This window comes from Thunnus albacares, chromosome 4 (genome assembly GCF_914725855.1).
Source record: "Thunnus albacares chromosome 4, fThuAlb1.1, whole genome shotgun sequence".
Taxonomy (NCBI): domain Eukaryota; kingdom Metazoa; phylum Chordata; class Actinopteri; order Scombriformes; family Scombridae; genus Thunnus; species Thunnus albacares.
In genome coordinates this window covers 6,095,997-6,118,050 of record NC_058109.1, presented here as the reverse complement: position 1 = coordinate 6,118,050, position 22,054 = coordinate 6,095,997, and the positions used below count along the sequence as shown (strand labels likewise).

The 22,054-nt window shown below is 39.7% G+C and overlaps 1 protein-coding gene across 1 annotated transcript in view; it reads left to right on the top strand.

The window, feature by feature from the left end:
* The first annotated feature begins 289 nt into the window (after positions 1-289).
* The window catches only part of LOC122980959 (sodium- and chloride-dependent taurine transporter-like), a 34,532-nt gene continuing 12,767 nt past the window's right edge, over positions 290-22,054 (top strand). The window contains exons 1-6 of the mRNA XM_044349424.1: positions 290-504; positions 13,004-13,233; positions 13,389-13,523; positions 19,153-19,241; positions 20,026-20,168; positions 20,663-20,795. Of these exons, the coding sequence (XP_044205359.1) occupies positions 13,005-13,233; positions 13,389-13,523; positions 19,153-19,241; positions 20,026-20,168; positions 20,663-20,795 (729 nt within the window). The 5' untranslated portion in view covers positions 290-504; position 13,004. The remainder of the gene's footprint in view (positions 505-13,003; positions 13,234-13,388; positions 13,524-19,152; positions 19,242-20,025; positions 20,169-20,662; positions 20,796-22,054) is intronic.

The following is a 22,054-nucleotide window of genomic DNA, read 5'->3' as shown; positions in this document are numbered from 1 at the left end:
TTAGCATATTAATTACTCAGGAACTAGAAAAACATGCTAAACCACTGATGCATTTTCAAATTCATCCAATGGATTTTATAAAATGCACCAATAGTCACATAGTTTATTACAACAGCTCACGGGTAAAACATTCAGTTGAAGTAAAAACATGTCAGTAATTACGAGCGAGTAAATCAAGTCCATTTCTACTGCTTTGCTCGTGTGATCGCTAACTTGAAAAAATTCCGACGTTGCCTCTGGGTCCTGAAGGCATCCAACACACGGCTCTCCTGTTGCTCTGTGAGGAGGCAGGCCGGTGATTTTCCACTGCTGCTGATGTCTCCGGTCCCCCCGTTTTAAGAGACAAAGGTCAGAAAGAGAGGCTTATAAATAGGCTAAAATATAGGCTACGGACGCGTTCAACCCTCAGTCTCTCCTACGGACACAAGAGGACACGGACAAGGGACCGCGCTCAAAGGACATTAAAAGGACAAAATAACATACAAAATTACATCAACATAGCAGGTAACGGAAAAAAAACGACATCCTCGTTACACACCTATAAAGCAGGTTTGGGAGGGATGGCTGTGCTGCTCTCAGTCGGTTTTCTTATGATTTTTATTTGAATTATTATAATAATTCGCATTTTCTTTCTTCACTGTGTATGAAATTGAGTAGATGTTTTTTGTGTGCAAAACTAGAGGAGCATTTAAAGCGTTTTTGTGCATTTATGGATGGAAAAAAATAATAATTTGCAGTGTTTTGTTGTATTTTTTGCTGGTGTTACTGGCAACGTGTTTGCAAGGATGTTTCCTGGTGGAGGAAGCTGCGATGTAGATTTGGATAAAGGCTGCTCTCTGTGTGCGTTGATTCGTGCGCTCACGAAAGATCACTGGGCGATGTGCAATTTTTTTTAATAGCTTTAAATAAAACACGAGCAGGGCTGATCAGTGAAAATGTTTTATTTAGGCTTTTTTTCTCCCACTCATGTCTTTTTCATGTGACATGTGTTAAATGCAGCGTCCAGATGCGTGCGTCAAGTTCTTTATCAGTAACATCATATTTTTATTCCATTTATCTTTTCTCTTCAGGTGCAGATGTCAGAAGATGTCATAATATGTTCATTCTTTCATATTCTTCATTTTCAGCTCTGTGTTTAATTTTGGTATTTTATATATGCATAGCCTACAGTCTTTTATCCTTTTACATCTGGATTTTTAAACATATGTTTTTTGTATTATAGTGAATAGAGAAACGTTAAAGTATTTTTTTTTTAATTGCATAAAAGAAGTGTTGCAGAAAGGGGAAGTGAGGCGCACGGCAGTGAGAAGGCGGAGATGCTCATCAGTCGCACGTTGCACATCGCGCGGTTCCTCCTCTCTCTCTCTCGCGCGCGCTCTCTCTCTCTCTCTCTCTCTCTCTCTCTCTCTCTCTCTCTCTCTCTCTCTCTCTGTCGCTCTCTATTTCCCCCGATCTGTCTCCCCCTCTGTTTCCAGCGCCTCTCTACCTTTTGTCTCGCTTCCTCTTTTCCTCCCTCTCTGTCACACTCGCTCGTTCTGCCTTTCTTTCTTTCTTTCTTTCTTTCTTTCTTTCTTTCTTTCTTTCTCTCTGTTCGATTGTTGGTGTAATTTGATGTATTTGACAAAAAGCCTCAGTGATTAACCACTTGTTTTAACAATGAAGGCATGTATTTAGAGCGTTATTTCTATATGCAGAAAAACTATAGTTGTGTCTGTTTTGGATGATTCTGCAAATAAAGTAAGCTATGTGTTTTTGACACTGCATGGCAAGTAAATATACAGCCTGTTTCCAACATCTAGTCGAGCCTCAATGATCAAATGCACGTTGAACTGCATTATTATTTTTTTTTTAAAACACATCCTGCAAATTTTGATTTGTCTTTATAATGATTCTTGTCGTATTAGATGGTCGTTAGTGGCTCTGTTAGTGGTGTGTCTTGGCTCATGTGTGGCTTCCATATGTCTTAGCTGAAAAAAAAGGTTTAATGGGAGTGGCAAGTGTCTTGAGAGGGGTTGGGTTGCGATAGTAGGTAACTGGTTCCATTTTGGACCAGTTTCAATGTTGGAAAATTACCCAGTGTTGTTAAGTCCAACAGTCTAACAAACTTTGTACTGGTGTTATTTATTGGCAAAGACCAACGTACAAAACATGTAGGCAGCCTTGTATTGAAATAAAGATGTCATCCACATGGTACAACTTGAGCTTTAGTTCCTTAAACATATATTTTTTAATATAATTAATTTTTCATACAGTATATGTAAAGTTAATTTCAACATTGAAATGAAAAAAGTGGTGAAAAGCTGTTTTTAAAACCGGTTTAGAGTCAACACAGTGTTATCAAGCCCCAAGCATTTGAGTATTACCATATTTGGTGTCACAGAGTGATGATGTGCTTTCATAGGGTGACACTTTTATTGCAACTTACCAGTTTGTAGCTGGTATATTGTGCCAGAAATTGCAAAGATTCAGCATTTTGTCCCGAATTGGACTTTTGTCAGGATGGAAAAAGACACCCCAAACATAATTTAGACCATCATGGGACAAAGAAACTCTTGTTCTTGTTGATGAACAACACTTAAGCAAAATGTAGAATGACGTGGAAAAAAACAGAGCGCGTAACATCGAAGTGTCAGTTGGGGAGGAACCTCCTTTTTTTCAGATCTAGGTGACACCGACTGGCCAATAAATTGGTATACAAGTCCAATCTTTCTGTAAATACACACCGCTGTGTTTGCGTGTGTGTGTTTGTGTGTGTGTGATCTCCTGGCCTTGAGTTTAATCTAATCTTGGCTGCTGTAGAGTCATCGTTGAGCTGATGTGTGACAACTTGTTAAATCGGTCACTGTGAGCTCACAATCTCACCACTGCTATCTGAACTGCATATCTGTGGTAAAACCTGGGCTTGGATGACTGTTGTGTTTGCGACTTGACACACATGAGCTGGTTGATTGGAATGGAACGGAAGAGTTTGACGAATGAATCGCAACCGTTTTAACACCTCAAACCACTCTGATGCACTCAAAGGTTTCATAATCCAAGATTACTGGTAGTAATCCTCAATTTATTTGTTGAAGTTTGTCTGCATCTTTGGTGCTCGGCTCATGATGATTTGTTTCTGCGATGCACTTAAAATGTAACCTGTCAATCAAACTGAGTCCTTTGATTTCTTTTTGGATGGAGTTTTAGCTTCTGTGGGTGGCGCACTTTCACTTGCTGTTCAGCCAGTTATTACTCATGCCAAGTTCCCAGTTCTTCATCCGATTATGAGGTGATAAATGCATCACCTGAACACATAAAATGCAGATCTAACAGCTTCCATGGACTGAATAGATTGGATAACTGTAGTGTTTATTTATATTTATTCAAGTGAAAATGTATAGAGCTGCAAAGGTCAACAGACACTGAATTGCCAACTATTTTGGTAATTTATGAATCATCTGTCATTTTTTAAAAAAAGAATACCCAAATTCTCTGGTTCCAGCTTCTTAAATTTTTTTAGTTTCTTTAGTCTCCTGTGATAGTAAACTGAATATCTTTGGGTTGTTGGATAAGACAAGACATTCTAGGTTGGATCTTTGGCTTTAGGAAACAGTGATCAACACTTTTCACCATTTTATTATTTTATAGACAAAACGACTGATCAATTAATTGAGAAAAAATTCAACAGATTAATTGATAATGAACATAATCGTTAGTCGCAGCCTTAAAAGTGTATTGTAACTTTTTACAAGTTGAGTGATGGCTGCTTGTTTTTCTGTCAGTCTGTCAAACCAGCAGTGGAAGCTGATATATTAGCTGCAGGCTTGTTTGCTGTTAAATCATTTATTGAGTAAGTAACCTGAGGTTAGTGGAACATGTCTGTATGTGTGTTGGTGAAATCTCAGCCACAGGCGCAACGACATTCTCAGAGTATTTTTCTGCAAATGAAAACTGAGAACGAGAGAGAGAGTGAGAGAGAGGGAGTGGTGATACAGTGAATAAAGATATCACCCTGTTACGCTGCAGGAGCTGCTGTGTAACTTTTCTGATGGTGTGTCCTTGACTTCAGCTCTGGACCTTCATTGCTCTTGTACATTTTAACCAGCATGAACCACTGACCCACATACACTCACATTAGTACACAGTGTCTTTAATGTCATCAGAGCTTGTAGTTGTAGTTTGAACAGTTAATTGTGGTTGGAGGTTTTCGAAAGGTTTCATTTACCTATCTTGCATTTACTTGTAATGGGTTACAGTAATGTTATTACTTCTTTCAGTAACGAGTAGTGTAAGGGATTACAGTTTGAAATTCAGTAATTATATTATGGTTACTAATCCCAGTAATGCTCTGTTATGTCTACACTCGGGCGGTCGGCGTGCTCGCTGTCTTACCAGGATTAATGGAGTGTTGATATCAGAGTGGTCTCTGCCGTCAGCTGACAGATGCTCTGGAGGAGGAGGAGAAATGTGACTCGCGCTAATTCCAAAGTTGTGTTTGTAGCTTAGCTGGCTTGTTAACGTTAGCCACAGGTACACCTACGTTCAAGAGTCACCTGACGCTGGTGTAGTTCAGAGATGGAGGGTGTGTATGTAATGGTGCAGCTGAAGTTGGGACTTCTTCCAAAATTGTATCCTGCCTGCTTGTTAAACCAACATCTCATTTTCTTTTTCTACATGTTAAATACAAAAAGATGCAGTGTGTGTGTGTGTGTGTGTGTGGAGGATTTTGAGTTGTTTAAAGGCAACTTTGATGGAGTTGATGCCTGAGTTATGAAAGTAAAGTAACAAGTAATATAACATGTTACTTTTGCTGCTGAGTAATACGTAAAGTAATATAATTATTTTTTGAATGGGTCATATGTTATCAGAAGGTAACTTGGAAAGTTTAAACATCTACAATTCCATGACAACCGATGAAGACTGTGTGAAATGTCACAAAGCTCCAGAACCAAGCGGGTGGGTGGACCTTGGGTTGAGATTGTTTTGTCGGCTGCTGTTTCCGAGGTCAGGAATGAACTGACAAGCTCAACTTTTAATCAACATGGATGAGAAATCCCAGAGGTGCTCAGAACGGAAAGTTTGAACATCTACAGTTCCACGACAACTGACAAGCAAGTGGGTGGACCTTGGGTGGAGATTTTTGTCAGAAAGATTTCTACTTCTTTTAGACAAAAGAAAATTATTTTTCATATTGTAAATATTTATATTGGTTTATTCTAAAGGAGTGTAATACATAATTATTCTGGTATTTAGGGCTATTTTTCGCCTTTGGTTGATCATCTAGATCATTCTAGTTCTAGAAGGCAAGGACTTATCCAGTCACCTCTCTGCTAGCTCTGCTAAAATTATGCGAACATATACTATTTATGTTTATTTTTACAATATTAGTTGTTTTTTTGTGAATAATATTGCACAATGATAACATATGACTACGAGTCACTCATCAGGATAGGGGAACGGTCATCTCACCACTTGGTAAACTCTCCTGCTGACTCTGTTACCTGGCTGGTTGAGGTTTTCAAATGTAAACATCAGAGTAAACATCGGGGAAAAAGGTGGAGGTGGATAAACACCAGCTACAATCCCGACCACATAAACAAGCAAGACCATCATTGCTTCTATCTCTGCATCTCAAGCATCCTGCTAGCCAATGTACAGGTGTTGGATAATTAACTGGACGACCTCTGTGCTCGCATCAGTTTCCAACCAGATATCAGGAACTGAAATATCCTTTGATTCATCGAAACTTTGCTAAAACCTGGAATACCGGACAGTGACGGAGGACTCTGGAAAGAAAAAAGGAGGAGTCGTGTGCTTTATGGTGAATAAGGATAAGACGATTCAAAAGTCCGCTTCGGGTTTTACGGTGGATCCCTGCCTTCAGTGAAACACAGACACGGGGTACATCTCAAGTCTCTTATTTGATAGCCTATTTCCTCGCTCCTCGATCCTCGCTTGACCTGGAAGTCGTTCTATTTCTGCTCTGAGGAGCGAAGATTGAGGAGCGAGGAGGGCTCTCTGAGGAGCCATGAGCGAGGATACATGAGAGCAGCCTTCACAGAAGTCTTTTACTTATTTGATATCAGTTATTGATTCGACGCTGCTTACCTTGCGAGTCAGCTGGATTTGCGATATCACGAGATCACGTGAGAATCTGTCTCATCAGGCTTCAAGTTATGTGCTTGTGGCAATGATAATATGCCAGTGTCGTGTATATGGCTTCTTTCTTCTACCCCCTTGAAGCCAGTCTGTTATACCAGGTTTAAAAAAACATGAAGCCGTGCGATTTTTATGCGATGTAGTGTAATAATCATGAACTTCCGTTATAACAATGTATGTTGCGATGCTTAACTGCCACAGTGACTGAGTCAAGACTGAGATCACGAGTCTGACAACTCTCCGTTCTCTTCGTTGGCTCCCTCTAGCAACAGAAAGGATGAACTATACAAAAAGGAGGCTGAGCGCCATCTCCAAAATTTCTCTTTGTTTTATTATTATTATTTTTAATCTCATGACTCAGACTTACTGGCAAAAAACATCCCCTTATTTTGTGATCTTCCTCTGTAGAGTTCTTGTGAAATTTCCAAGTTAGCAGTTTGCAAGCCCTACATATCTGATATGACATGAATGCAGGGTTAAAATGATAAAACCGCAGCTTAGCACTAAACTGACTTACTCAGAATGAGAACAGGGATCTCAATCAGCGCAAACGTTTTCTGAATTACTAAAATAACCTCCATGTTATACTGCTGTCAGTGTAGTAGAGGTTTTTGGAAAGTTTAGATCTGAGAGTGAAACTTGTACTATCTATTGGTTATAGATAAATATATTAATTAAAAGAAATAGTAGTCATATTTGGACACAGTCTAGAGTGTGAATGTCTTGAGTGTTTGATTGTGAGATGAATGGCACTTTAGGTAAACAGGAGCAAAGCCTATTGACTTGCTGTAACCTGTAATAATGGAGGTGAAGTGGAGCAAGAATGCACAACACAAAAACTTAGGAAGAATCAATAGTGACTGTTGACTCTAGTTAGATAAGACTGAAAGGAATGCATCTTTCTGTTTTTCTTTAACTTTTTAAACTTCCTGTTATCTCTTTCGGACAGTTTTTCTCTCTGTCTCTGACGTGCACATTCATTCTTCTGATACTCTTTCTTACAATCAATGTTTTCCTCAGTCGCTCTGTGCTTCCTCTAATCTTGCTCGGTTTCTTTTTTATCTGTATCAGTTGAATCTATTTTCATCTCTATTAGTCTGTGGCTTTCTTTTCTTTCTGACTCTCACGCTCTCTCACTTTCTGTGACTCATTTAATTTCTAGTAACTGCATACCTATCGCTTCTTCGTTTTTGCCTCCCCTTTACCTCCCCGTCTTTTTCACTTTCTCTCTCTCGGCTAACTTTTAACAGCTCTTTCTTTCACCTTCTGTTTCACCCATTTCTTCCCTTTATTTCTATTCCCTTTTCTCTGCCTCCTGTTCTTTCCCCATCTTTTTCACATGAGAAATTCTGTCTTTCTATTTTTCTAAAATGAAAGTGAGAGAAGGGATAAAATGAGAGTGAGGCAATAGGAGGAACAGAAGGGAGGAGGTAGAAGAAATGACAAATGAATGGGGAATGTAAAAGAGAGGAGGAAAAACAAGAGGATGAAGAGAAGAAGGAGCAACTGAGATAGAAGTGTCAAAGAGATGGGAGGAGGATGAGTGGGAAGAAGCATGAGGAGAAGGAGCTGATTAAAAGATAAGTGACATAAGAAGAAAAGGAGAAGAAAAGGGAAGAGGAGACCAAGCGGCGACTACCATGGCTTGAGGCTAAAGCCAATGCGGAAACATCTTAATGTGCAATGCCGCTATATGCTGGCTCCAGTAGACTCCCATTTTAAAAATGTCAACTTCTCTCTCAAAATACTGAGTCTTTGTTGTCTCAGTTGCTACATTTGGGTTCTCTAACAAGTGATCATTACTGCTCCGTTAATAAGATTTGAAGACTTATAGTCGCTTTGATGTCTGCCGTCTGGGTGTTGATTGACAGCTGTGATTAACAGCTGGCTCAACTGCTGCTCTCCCTGGCTCAAGGACTTGCACTGAGTCGCAAAATCTTGTTAGGTTTAATGTTACTTGATACCTGTCCTGTTAGCACAATTTAGCTAAAGTAGCTATCGTTAGCCCAGGTGTGCACTGCTCGGTACTAGCTTACTTCCCAGTTAGCTAGCGTTTGCGTCATTCTGAGGTAGCAGGACGTGTTTCCTTAACGTGAAAGGCAACACCCCGCACTCCTTAATTGGAAGGTTCTGGCTCCAACGAGATGATAGAGGGGATGAAGGAAATGCCTGGAGAACTGAACAAGTGCTGGAGAGGATGAGAAGAATAATTGCATTTACAACCCCTAAGACAAAAATCCAACAAGGCCAATCACTGTTTATAAACTAATGGCCTAAATAGCCTATTTGCAACATTGAAACATATAATTAGACCTGTAATTTAATTAAAAATAGAAAAAGAGGGAAAGAAGGAGATTGGAAGTGGAGGAGAAGGAGGCTGATGAAAAGGAGTGAAAGTAATGTGGAGCAGAGGAGGAGGGGGGACAGGAGTGGATTTAATAGGCGGCCAGTCCAGTGGAAATGTACATGGTCTTAAAATAGGATAGTGTGTTATGTAAGTGGTTAGGAAGTGAAGTAAGTGTGTGTGTGGTGCTGGCTGGGTTCTGAAGTGACTATATGCAAGTCCAGAGTCTGGGCCTAGGGATCACACACACACACACAAAACACCAGACAATGAGTCTCTATGTTTTACACCAAGCTTTTGGCCTGAGCTTTAAATCGTCCCACAGTTCATTGCAGTTCCCACGGCCAGTCTTGCTCTCTGGAGATCTTGTAGGCAACTGCGCAACAACAACATTTCCTGCTAATATATCTCCTCTGACATCTGAGAATTCATACCAGTATGACTTTCACTCCCTCCTGACTTACTGAAGACTCTTTACTTGGAACAGGAATCCACCAATCCCTTGTCTAATAATCAGACTTTTAAACAGTATGGTGACATCTTTGAGTTTTTTTGTTAGAGCTTCTCTAGGTGGCACTCTTTCACTGATCAGTCATCATAGCTACTGCTACTTATGCACACCACTCAGTTCCATCCTTTTTCAACCATTTATCTGTGCTCAGGCAGCAAATTAATCAAGGTAGCTCATAGCCCAGGCCAGATGGGACATGTAATCCCTCCAGCAAGTTAGCCAGCATCCTAATCAGATCCCCAATCCACCTCAACTGACTCCTTTTAAAGTGAATAAGCGGCAGTTTTGCTCCACATGTCTGAGCTTCTCTTGGATGAGCCCAGCCACCCTGTAAAGGAAACTCATTTCCGCTGCTTGTCATGTGTATGTATTGACAGTGGTAAGTATATCAACCATAGAAAGCATTTTTTTTGATTGCACAGGGTGGCACCATTATGGATTTGGATTTGGTTTAGGTTTCGAATTGAAGGCCTGCAATGAATATTTTTTAAGAATGTAAAAAGGACTGCATGCCCAGTTCTTATGTTATATTAGACTCTTTGTTGTTACAAGGAGGAGGATAGTAGCCCTTTGTCTAAACTGTCTATTCTATTTTTTATAGAATAGAGAGTAACACAACTGTAAAAGCAAAACAGCAAAATCACTCTATGAGCTCTATGTAAAAGTACTGGAGATAAACCTTTTAAGATACATTGTTTGCTCTGTATTTGATGGTTTTCCTTAGAGATAAAGGGATAAGGAATTAGATGAAAGTTATTTTTTTGTCTATTGTTACGTTGTTACAGGTTTATTTACATGGTACACAATTTAGCCAAGCCCATGGAAGCTTCATTTGATACATTTTACCCATAATTTCAATAGTAACTGTCATACAGGTTAACAGAGCCTCCATGGAGTGCCACAAGGCTCAATTCTGGGTCCTCTACTTTTCAGTCTTTACGTGTTACCACAGCAGGTAATCATTCACAAGGACTGTGAATTGTTTCTGACTTGTATTTATTTGCTAATGACACCCGACTCTATAGAGGTGCTCATCCAGTTTGTTGATTCTGTACCCAAATGAACCAAAACATAATAATCACACTTGAGCCCATCTGAAGTCAGATTACTTTTTTAAATTAGCAAACACAGTTTGTGCCTAAAGTTGATGCTTTTCTGAAAGTATACTTGATTAAGGTCCTGGAACATAAGGTTATAGATTACCACCAGTCTCTCAGTGGTCAAAGACAGTGGCAAGGCAGTGTTCAACAAGTTCCCCATATGTCTCATACATTCTAGCTGGCATTGTTATTCACATTAGTATGTCAGTCCAATTCTATGTCGGAAGTAATATCACTATCACACATGGCCATTACTATCTACTGCTGTTAACAGTTTATCGCAGACGTAATGGAGTCCATTGTCTCTCCAAGCGGGAAATACTTCAACACACTGACACTGATACACACACACACACACACACACACACACACACACACACACACACACACACACACATAAGTACACACAAAGGGAGTGTTTTCAGTTTCCTGTCAGTGTTATTAATTAACTGTTAAGGAAGTTAGTCTTGAAGTGAAATGCGTGTGTTTGTGAGATCATTAACTTGTTTGAGGGAACCTGGGATGCACAAATGGGTCAATAATAATGCAAATTCTGTATTCGGTGGCTCCATATGAGCAAATTTCAATGGAAATATTCTCTTGCTGTATTTAATCCTTTTTTTCACTGTTTCTTCATGTTTTCAAGGAAAATTTGCTTTTCTGTCTGGAATATGTTCATAGTAAAGACAGGATTTTGGAAACTACGAATTGTTAAACAAAATGTGTGTATCTGTAGGCAACAAAGGGGAAGGCCTTAGGGGATTTATCTAAAATGTAGTCATGTCCTTGATCCTGCCCAGTGTAAATATTGTGCAGAAAGTAAGATAGAGAGTGAAAGAATGAGGGAGACAAAGAGAGAGAAGCTGAGTGCACAGCAGCCTGGCAGATGGAAAGAGATAAAGACATGACATTTTCCACAGTGACAGACATCTGCTGACTACTAAGTATGTCCGTCTCTCTCTCTCTCTCGTTGCCGCTGCCAGGTGGAAATTTACAGCTCTGGTTGTGTCACTGGCCTGGCTAGACGTCCAGCCATTCCGGGTGTCATTTAATAGTTTTAATGAGGGAGGGAGGGAGGACGAAGAGCAGGAGTATCGTACTTTGTTTTTTGTTTAATCTCTCCATTGGAATTTCTTACACGTACTGTATATACAAACACACCTAACAAACACAAGTCTAGTAATGTATTTTATTTGCCTCAATATAGCCCGTTATATAACATGGAAATAGAAAATCAAGGGTTAATGTGTAGAGGTGCTGGTGGTCGGGGAGCTTAGCAGGTGTACTTGGCTAATAAAGAAAAGATTTGATGAAAGATCTGTTCAACTCTCCGATTAAAATATCAGACTTTGAATTGCATCCAAAATGGAACCGACTATTGGACCCCAACCCTGATCCATTGGCATATTTCGACTTCTACTCAGTATCACTGCTCTGTGTCCCTTCTTTAGTTTAGTTTATTTGGGCAGATCACAATGACCACACCTGAAAAAGTCAGCTTCAGTCCTCTTCCAAGATAACCAACAACCAAAACACCAAGAGTGTATGGACTTCTGACTGCTGTCATCTGATAAGTAGCATTTCCTTGGAAAGCACTTAAGAGTAACATGAGCTGAGAGTCAACTAAGCAAATAGACTGGAGACTCATTTGGTTGGACTTCTCTCTGCTGCCAAACTATCTAGCCTGGCAGAATTACAAGTTGCTTGCTACACATGAATTATGAATTTTGATTAAAAGCTATTTTCCTGAGTAATAAAAACATAAATGAGCCAAATACAAAAAAAATCAACCAATTAAGCTTTTCTAGTGCAGTATGAACCAAACCAAACCATGAGTATAAATGAAGTTAGTTTAAGATAAAATGCTACCTCCGGTTACGTTTCACAGTCAGTGTTAGCCCTGAGAATGTTGATATAATCAGATATGTAATGTAATGAAATCGAATGTTAATGGGTATCATTACAAGATATGTTCACTTGCTTTGGCAGCAAGTACCACACCCGTGTAGCCAAGAAAATAGCTTTGTGGTTCGGTAATGATGGTGTGCACAAACAGTTTACATGATTAAGGGAAGCCTAATTTATCTCTCTATGTTTGTTGCCAATTTTACACTCAAACTTTGCTGGTGTAAAACAAGACAGTTCAAGAAACCAAGCCAAAAAAGACTCCTCTTTAACCCATCGCCCTTCAGACTACTTAATGTAATTGATGTCTTAAAGGGTAGATTATAAAATGTGACGGTATAACAAAAAATCATCAACAGATGCTGTCTGTATCTCAATGAGGAACCCATTTAAGTGTAGCTAAATGGTTAACTGTGGCCAATGTAGGTGTTTCCTTCAGGGGACCTGAAGGCTTGGCTGATCCTGCGCACCTGGTTTAGCCTCACACTAAACCAATAATTATTATATTTGAAGTTCAGCTCAGGCTGACAATCAGATGGCTGGAAGCGACAGCAGGTCATATATTTCTCGTTTCTGAATTACTTGAACACTTAATTTCCAAAGTGAAGCTCCTGGTATTTTTTCCCAAAGAGCCTTTATAAAGGCTTTGTTTCCCCTCCTCTTTCAACAAGAGTTCAATCATTGATTTAAGTGATCAAAGATTTAAGTTGGTTAAGCCTGACTGAGAAACTATTACCACCAGCCACAGGCCAGGTGCTTGAAGATTCTGGGTTGTTGCCACTGTGTTGTTCTAGCAGACACTTTGGCATGTAGCCAGCCACCGTCATGTGGTTCTGTTAAAGTCTGAAAATCTACTTATCTTGTAATATATTGAACAGAGCTGTTTGGTTCTCTCGAGGTTTATGTGAAATGCTGAAACACTGAAAACTTCACATAACACTTCAAAGGAGGATTCATTTCAGACCACTTCTGACTGGATTCTTTGTCTGTTTCCTGTTTCTACAGAATGGCTCAAAAAGAGAAACTTCAGTGCCTGAAGGATTTCCATAAGGACACTCTGAAGCCGTCTCCTGGTAAGAGCCCTGGCACCCGGCCTGAAGATGAGGCGGAGGGTAAACACCCCCAGCGGGAGAAGTGGGCCAGCAAGCTGGACTTTGTTCTGTCTGTGGCCGGCGGCTTTGTTGGTTTAGGGAATGTCTGGCGTTTCCCGTACCTCTGCTATAAGAATGGTGGAGGTAAGCCTTTAAAATACTACAATTATTCATTTACATATGGTAGACTTGCTTTTCAGAAATGTTTTATTTTTTCACATTGCCCTGCTTTGAGTTCATGCTTACTATGTTTTCACATGTCTGCAGCTGTCACTCAATTTTTCCTTCCTTCCACTTAGGTGCATTTCTCATCCCCTACTTCATTTTCCTGTTTGGCGGAGGTCTGCCAGTCTTCTTCCTGGAGGTCGCCCTGGGTCAGTTCACGTCAGAGGGTGGCATCACCTGCTGGGAGAAGCTCTGCCCCATCTTTACTGGTATGTAGACCCTCACCAATTGAATTGACTCTGTTAGATAGCATTAGTACTTACCTGTTGGGGCAAACATTATGTCAGCCACAACATGAATGGTGGTATAGAGCAGTAAAAAGAATGGATGTGAAGATCGTGGGTGGATGGAGGATTCACCCTCATCAACAGTCTCCCAGGTGGGTCTTGTCTCATGGGGGCTCTTAAGGTTCTACTGTTGGAAACCCCTCATTTAACACTATGGAGACACAGTGTCTCACACACACACACACACACACACACACACACACACACACACACACACACACACACACACACATACACACAAATAGCTATGGACATGCTTGATAAGACTGATAAAGACTTTACATGTCTAGAATCTGCTCTTGTGGAAAATTTTGTCTACCTTAGAGTGTAAATATAATAGCCACAATAGCCAAATAGTAGCTACTAGTTTGGTCACATTATAAAATAAACATGTATGGACATAAAAATGATGCTTATCATGTTGTTAACAGTACACACTTCACTGCAAATACAGCAAACGGAGTTTAATAGTTGACTGACCCGATTGTCGTCTCTTACCCCAGCCTGGTAACATCTCACTGATTTAAATGGCGAGCACAGAGCGCGGTGTCTCCAGCCTTTACTGTCCAACTGCTGGGTTTAATTTTTTTTCCAGGCCTCTGTTGTTTTTCACAGAGGAATGGCTGTGCAACATAAGGCTGAGTCACACCAGACTCTCCTCCAATCACACTGCTGAGACTTTACCCTGCAACCGTTACCAGGCAACCAAGCTCGCACTGGTACACCAACACACTGTGGCCTCTATTCTGCTTTAACCTTCTCTACTTCTCACCTCCTCTCCTATGAAAACCTTCTTTCTTCCAAGGAAGCACATTCAGATTTTTTAGATACCTTCCCTGACGTTGCTTCTGGTATCAAATCCAAACATTTTTTTCGTTTGTTTTGCCCATCCCTGCTCCTCTTCTCTACGTATCTTCAGTCTTTTTGTCCTCTTCTTCCGTCATATTTCCTTCCCTCTCAACCCTCCTAATCTTCTCCACTTCTTTTTCTTCGTTTCTCTCACCTCCCCCTCTCCTCCTGTTCGCCACCAGCTGAATAAGGTTAATGTATTCATCACTGTCTACATCTGCTCCGAGTGGGAATTTTTCAGTATTTTCTTTTTATTATTCATGCTTACAGTTCGTCTTAAGCAAACACACACAAACCTCTGTAATTCTACCTGATGTTTATAAATTCAGTTCAGTAATTTTATCATCATGACTGTTTGTTGTTTCATTATCTGGATTTAATTATTTACTTCTGCTGCTATTCTCACTTTCACATACACACCTTCTTTCTTCCTTTCGGACACATTATCCTCCCCGCTGTCTCGCACACACTCGCACATACACACAAACATGTGCCCCGAGACGGTGTACAGAGTGTCCTGAATCACTCGTTGCTACGGCAACAGCGCGCAACACATCAGAGAGACAGAGAGAGAGAGAGAGAGAAAGAGAGAGAGAGAGAGAGAGAAAGAAAAGAAGCAGAGCAGCGAGATCTGAGGAGCGGAGAGATAGATTGATAAAGACAGGAAAGGGGCAGATATGAAGAAAGAGAGAGAGAGAGAGAGGGGAAAGGAATAGAGGAGAGAGGGAGGGGGAGGAATGTGAGAGAGAAAGAAAAGATGGAGATAGTAGAAAAGAGCAAAGGAAGGGAAGACAAGGAGAGAATGAAAAATAAAAAGGAATCAGGAAAATAAAGGGGGAGAGAGAAAACTCAGGCGTTGGAGGTAGAAGAAAGAGAGATTCCTCCATAAATTATTTGTTGTTTACACCTCTGTGTAAACCTGGTTTAGAAACGTGTAAATATTTTTTTGTGCAAGTAGAGAACTGAACTGAAATGAGAACGAGGGAGGAGAAGGAGAAAGAGCACAGATACACGTGGCATAGCCTGTTTTACATCTCTTGTTTTTCAGGGTATTGAAATAGGTCTGATGTTGTGCTCACGTAAAAAACAACCAAGCCAATCAGAGTTTAAGAAAGCGAACGTCATCCTCTTGTGTCAGAATCCATCCCAAAGAAAAAAAATGGCGACAAGCGTTCAACACAGCTTAACTGATCTTCAATAGCTGGGAACATACTTATAGAAAGACCACACCCCATAACAACCGTTTCCACCGACATACACCGTTTTTTTTTTAATAGCCTTGGCGTTGAGGAAGGAGCACATATCGAATGACTTAGTAAATACAGAGAAATCATACTGGGTGATAGGTAGGCTGTGATTGCAATTATGTTACTAAGCAACGGCCGAAATCCTGTGAGAAAACAAATTCTCACATGTCCCCTTTACCAAAACAGAATCGGGTTTGCCAGGCAACATTTTGCTGCAATCTGTGTGCAAAAATGGAACGAAACTGAAGAAAATTATATATTTGGCAGACAGAGAGATAAGAGCAACACCAACTATAAACTCTGCAGAGAGGAAAGGGAAGTTTAATTGTATACAGTATCATCTTTCATCAACAAGGCAATTCAAAGTGCTTTACATAAAACATAAAAGGCATTAAGACATAAAAGAAACACAAGACATCATAAAAAGACATTTAAATAAGATTTAAAAGAGTTAAATACAATAGCAGAGAGGTGAACATTGTTAAAATGAGAACTTGAGCGAAACTGTTGCTCTGAATAATAAAGTAACTGATTCAATTTCACTCAAAGATCATCATAGTTTTTCGTTTGCTGTTTTCAGACGGTTTCAGCAGTCCTAATTATATAAATGTCATAAATGTTAAAAAATAATCTTAATAAGAATGATGGGAAGTGAACCAGCTATCAACAATCCAACCCAAAATCATATTTATAATTGGCCCAACAACCGTAATGGGTTTCCCCTACATTAATGGAGTTTTCCATGAAAATCAGCATAGTACTGATTACTTAGTTGATTTAAAGGGGACATTGTTACTGTTATATACTGTTGTAATGTTGGATGTCTATGTTAAACATGGTCAAAGTTCCAAAACATGAGGTGAATGTATGTAAGAGCGAGGACTTCAACTTGCTCTGAACACTTCGTTTGCAACGTTAACTCTACTTCCCCATCAAACTGAAGTCAGATTGTTCACGCATGACCACAAACTGCCGTTGTTTGCTAAGGTTGTTCCGTTCCGGCTCGAACTAGTTTATATTTCGAGTAAAGAATAGGGAAAAAAGAAGCAAAATCCTACGCCTACTGTTTGTTTACGTAGCCTCCGGAGCCAGAGGAAGTCTGCCAAGAAACAGAAGTTTCTAGAAACTAACCAATCAGAAGATAGTGGGCTCATCAGGAGGGGGGCCTTAAAGAGACAGGAGCTAAAACAGCCTGTTGCAGACAGAGGCTGAACTGAGGGGCTGTATAAAGAGCCAGTAGAAGATAAATATATATACGTTTTTTAAATAAGTAAGAGGTTTTTTTTAACTGTAAATCATGCAAAGATATTCCCGGAAATGTGCATGTTATGTCCTCTTTAATAAGATGAATAACAGCCAGTTAAAGTGTAATGCCAAGACGTTATAATATTACAGACAGTTCACTCTGAATCCTCCGGCAGTTGATAAGAAAACTTTATTTTGGAAGTACAGTTGGTGTGAAATGAAAAAAACAAAACAAAACAAAAAACTCTGTCGTGGTTATGTATGTTTAAACAAAACTATTATAAACATAAATGTAAACAGACCCGGCGAGGTCAGCCAAGGTCAGCAGATGAGTACAAGAAATGACATCATGGAGGAGGACGCATCTGTTTGTTTGATCAGCACTGTTCCATGTGATCCGCGCGTTTGAGTGTGTCTCTGTGTGTGTGTGTGTGTGTGTGTTTAGAGATGTAGATGGTCGGCAGCTGCTAATTAGCTGAGTGATTAAAAGGACATGATGCGATGGTGAAATAGTTCACACGTTCATACGCACATTTACACACACACACACACATACACACACACAAAGACACACAGATGGTGAATGAGGCTGAAGAACTTTCTGTCAGTTTCATGCCGACTGTTCATCAAGACCAACACACACACACACACACACACACACACACACACACACAGATGGCCAATGACGTTGAAGGATATTAATTTGGATGAGTGACCTCTGTTGGCTGTGTGTACTTACTGATAATACACATACACACGAGTTGAACTAATACACTTACGAGGACCTTCAGTGACTCTCGAACCTTAAAAATCTAATCCATGTTCAAATCTTGACCCAAATCCCAACTCCTACACCTGTTCTCATTTTTGGGGATTTTCTTATCTTTATATCCTTGAGAAGTAGAAATAGACACACACACACACACACACACACACACACACACACACACACACACACTCTCAGCCTTGATCCTGTGTTTACCAGCAGCTCTGTCTCGAGGCCAGTATTGATGTAATTGAGGTCAGCTCATCAGTCTCCTAAACATGTCAAATGAAATTGAGGCAAGGCAACACAACTGAAGGTTATAAAAACTAAAACATGATTGCTCTAATGGGGAAAAATATCAACATGGACTGTTAAAGGATGAATTTAGATTCACAGTTTGGTCACAGTAAATATCCTCGATCGAGAGCAGTTTTTACCGCGCAAATGAGAAGCACATGATGTGTTACCTCAGCATGACAGAAAAAGAGAAATGACCCGAACAGGAAGTAGCACCTCTTACAGCGAAATATGCAGACTAAGGAAGTAGAGGTTGGGTGATAGAAAGCAGACTGAACTCACAAATCTTGACACCACATGTCCCCTAGGTTAGAAATCTTAATTTTACTAAGTTTTTGTTATTCTTTTTCTTCAATTAGTTTTCATGCCTGCACCATTGCATCAAATGGTAGTGTTTTGCACGTTCTCTGCATCATTTCATACACATTTCCATATGTAATTTAGCCTGAGGTCTGTGGAAACTTTTGGATTTTTTTTACCACACTTTAAAATAATAATCTGTGTTTGAACAAGGTGGTGGGCAGTGTTAAACAGGATGTTTAAAAGCCTGTGGGCTTTTCATGTGAGAAAAATATACTAATAACTTATCAGATGTGTGTATTATCACGTAGGCAATTCATGGTGAAGATACAAAGTGAATCTACAGCTAACTTTTAACCACAAAGCATTGTCTGCGTCGCTTCTCATTTCATGGAACGTGACACTTGTTTCATTATGAACTGACTACTCTTATATCCTCTTTTCTGGCCAATCACAATGCAGCACTGAAAACCTTTCCCCCTGCACACAATGTGGAGACACTGCAGGGACTTACAGTATATGGTGACAGCTGTTGGTCATTTGAAGGAAGTTAAAAATATCATTCACTTGTCACACTGGAAGAACATGAAATGTCAGTGTCTTCTATTAGGTCTTAAGTTCAAGTGCCAGATGATGTTTATTTTTTCATACAAAAATAGTTGCATATTATTCTGAAGAGGGTTCATTCAGGCCACAGGACTGAAAACAACTGAGATTAATGTCTTGTATCTAATTTGTCCCCATGTCCCATCTCTGCTTCTGCCAGAAAAGCTTCTCTTCTCTTCATCATTTCACTGGACTTTTGTTATCTTTTTGTCTCATCACGATGATCTTTCTGTCTTTACAGGTATTGGTTATGCCTCCATAGTGATCGTGTCCCTGCTGAATATCTACTACATTGTCATCCTGGCCTGGGGCGTCTACTACCTGTTCCAGGTAGGTTTGGAGAAAAAAACTCTGATCCCATAAAAAAAAAGTCCCATCTATGTCATTTCTTTTTGCTTCTATCTTGCATGACTTACACTGACGACACAGCGATGTTGAATTATTTTAATCAGGGCAGTGTGAGTTCTGATTCTTGGCCTTATGTACTGGCTAGCTGGAAGATTTGTGTTGCAGACACTTAAGCAGTATAAGATATTGCTACAAAAGAAAAAGGAAGTCATCAAACACAGGAAATGTCAGTGTTTATATCTTGATCATGTGATTTCAGGGCTGTGAACTATCTGTCTAAGAGATCTCAGCAAAATTTTGTTCATATAAGGCTAAAAATTAACTTTATATCTGCTGACGGATACTGAATAAATAAACAGACTCATCATTTACTGGAGGAGTGACTAATGGAATAAATAATGTCATGACAAATAAGTTACTTGAGCTGCTAAAACAACTGTTGTATCAGGTTTAAGTTTGCCGTCTCTAGTGGCCCTAATACCCGGCACCCAGTAGTATAAAGACCAATGTGTGTGTTGATATATGTTTGTCTATCAGGTCAAAACATGCAAGATTCATATCAATAATTTCTAAGCCTACCGTACCTGACTCAAATAAAGTGTGTGCTTTAGGTTAGAAATGTTACTTCTGTTGCTCTTCATCCTGCCTACAGTGTAATCGCTGTTATTATTATTTATTAAACACCCGCCTGCAAATCAGAAGTGAGCATATTCCATAGCTAGGCTATACTCTTACATGACTCCTGCTTTTTTTTTTTGCATTTCAGTGTTTTCAGCCGGAGCTGCCCTGGGCCAAGTGCAAACAGACATGGAACACCGAAAACTGCATTGAGGACACCTACCGCAAGAACAAATCCCTTTGGCTGGCTGCCAACGCCAACTTCACCTCCCCCGTCACCGAGTTCTGGGAGTAAGTTACATAAGAGTGCACATACATGCTCACTTGCATAACCACAAAAAATTTGTTTGACATCTTTGACATCTTTAGTAGTGTTCTGCAATTTAGACGGTAGCCTACCATTTTCTGTCGGCCAAAGCTGACATTAAGAAACTTGTTTAATTTACTTGTCAAAGAAGCTATAAAGGCCCCTGGACACATTTGGAAAACAGGCAAATACCAAAAGCTGCAGGGTTCTTAGGTTTTATATTCTCAAATATTTAGCGGCCAGTGTGGTTAGTGATCCCTGCCAAAGACAACTTGTTCAGTTGTCCAAAGGACACAGGAAGTAGCTGACACATCAGTAATATGGTCATTACACACATGGATGCTCACACATAGATGTTTATACACCCAACCCCACACAGAGAACAGTGATTAATTTCAAATTAATGAATTAATCTCTAGCTTTTTGTCACCATGTCATAAAGCACACGTGCTTAAAGACGTCTGTCTTTTACTTGCAGACATAATGTGCTGGGTATCTCCAGTGGTATAGAAGACATTGGTCCTGTCAAATGGGACTTGGCTCTGTGTTTACTGCTCGTTTGGGTCATCTGCTTCTTCTGCATCTGGAAGGGAGTCAAGTCCACTGGCAAGGTAAATAAGCCTGTTACCTTATACTGTCCTGTATTGTATTTGCTGTTTTTTCATTACTGATTACGTTTTGCACTGGAACAAAATGTTATACCTCATGAACTTGCTGACCTTAAAAAAAAATGCAAGAACTGACTTGTCCCCTTTTATCATAACTGTATCATAATGACTGCTGGAAACCATAACAGGGTGATGCTCATATGATTTTTTTTTTCACTGCGGTCTGACTAAGAGAACAATAGAATGCTATGTTCTAACTGATTGCAGGAAAATACAAGTTTTTATGAAGGCCTCGGGGAGATAAGGAAGTGGCAAATGCATGTGCTTGCAAGGTTGCGGGTCTAAATCCCTTATTTTCTGTTTAATATTACAGAAATAGAATAATCCCATAGTCAAAGGCAGACAACAATCATAACACAATTGCGCCATTATGTAATATATATTTTTTGGGCAAGACTTGTGCAGAACTGACTTTTAACTGTACAAACACGTGGCTCTCATGTGGAAGACTAGAATACTGTTGGGGCAACATCAGGTTCCACTTAGCTGTTGCATTTCTTCAGATTCTTTGGCCCGGCTCTACTACTACATGAATCCAAGTTAATGCAAACACAGAGTTTCATAGTCTATACTCTGAAGATTTCCTAAAAACTAAACTTTTTGGCAGGCTCTTGAGCTGACACTGTAATACATAACAGCAACCTTTGCTTTTTTTATGGTTTAGCTCTAATTCCAAACAACTATTCATCAATTTGAGAATAATGGTCAGATAATTTTAGGAATACAGTTATGTATGATAGTATATATATATATGTACCTGATTAACATCTTAACATTCAAGAAAAAAACATTTCAGACTGTGTACAATTGCTACTGGAGCTACACAACAACAACAACTCCCCCTGAGACTTGAGGCAGCTCAATCAATCCCAGACTACTCTTTTTATAGCCTCAACACACTCTATTGATCGGTCTGGCTTGATTTATGTTTTCTGGTTGCTCCAAGTTGTAACTCTGGTAATAAAGTCACTCCTACAAGGCCAAGTGTGGTCACCAGTTTCCAGACGCTGATACACTGCAATTGATTTAAGGGACAGCCTGTGGTCAGTTCTTTCCATGATTCAAGAATAACTCCACACATTTATCAGACATAATTCTTCGTAATGACACCAAGATATTAGCTAGTTGGTAAAATAACAAATTACCATCAACGTAATTGCCCAGCTCATATATTCCCCTGAAATATTTTTAGTTTATTTCCA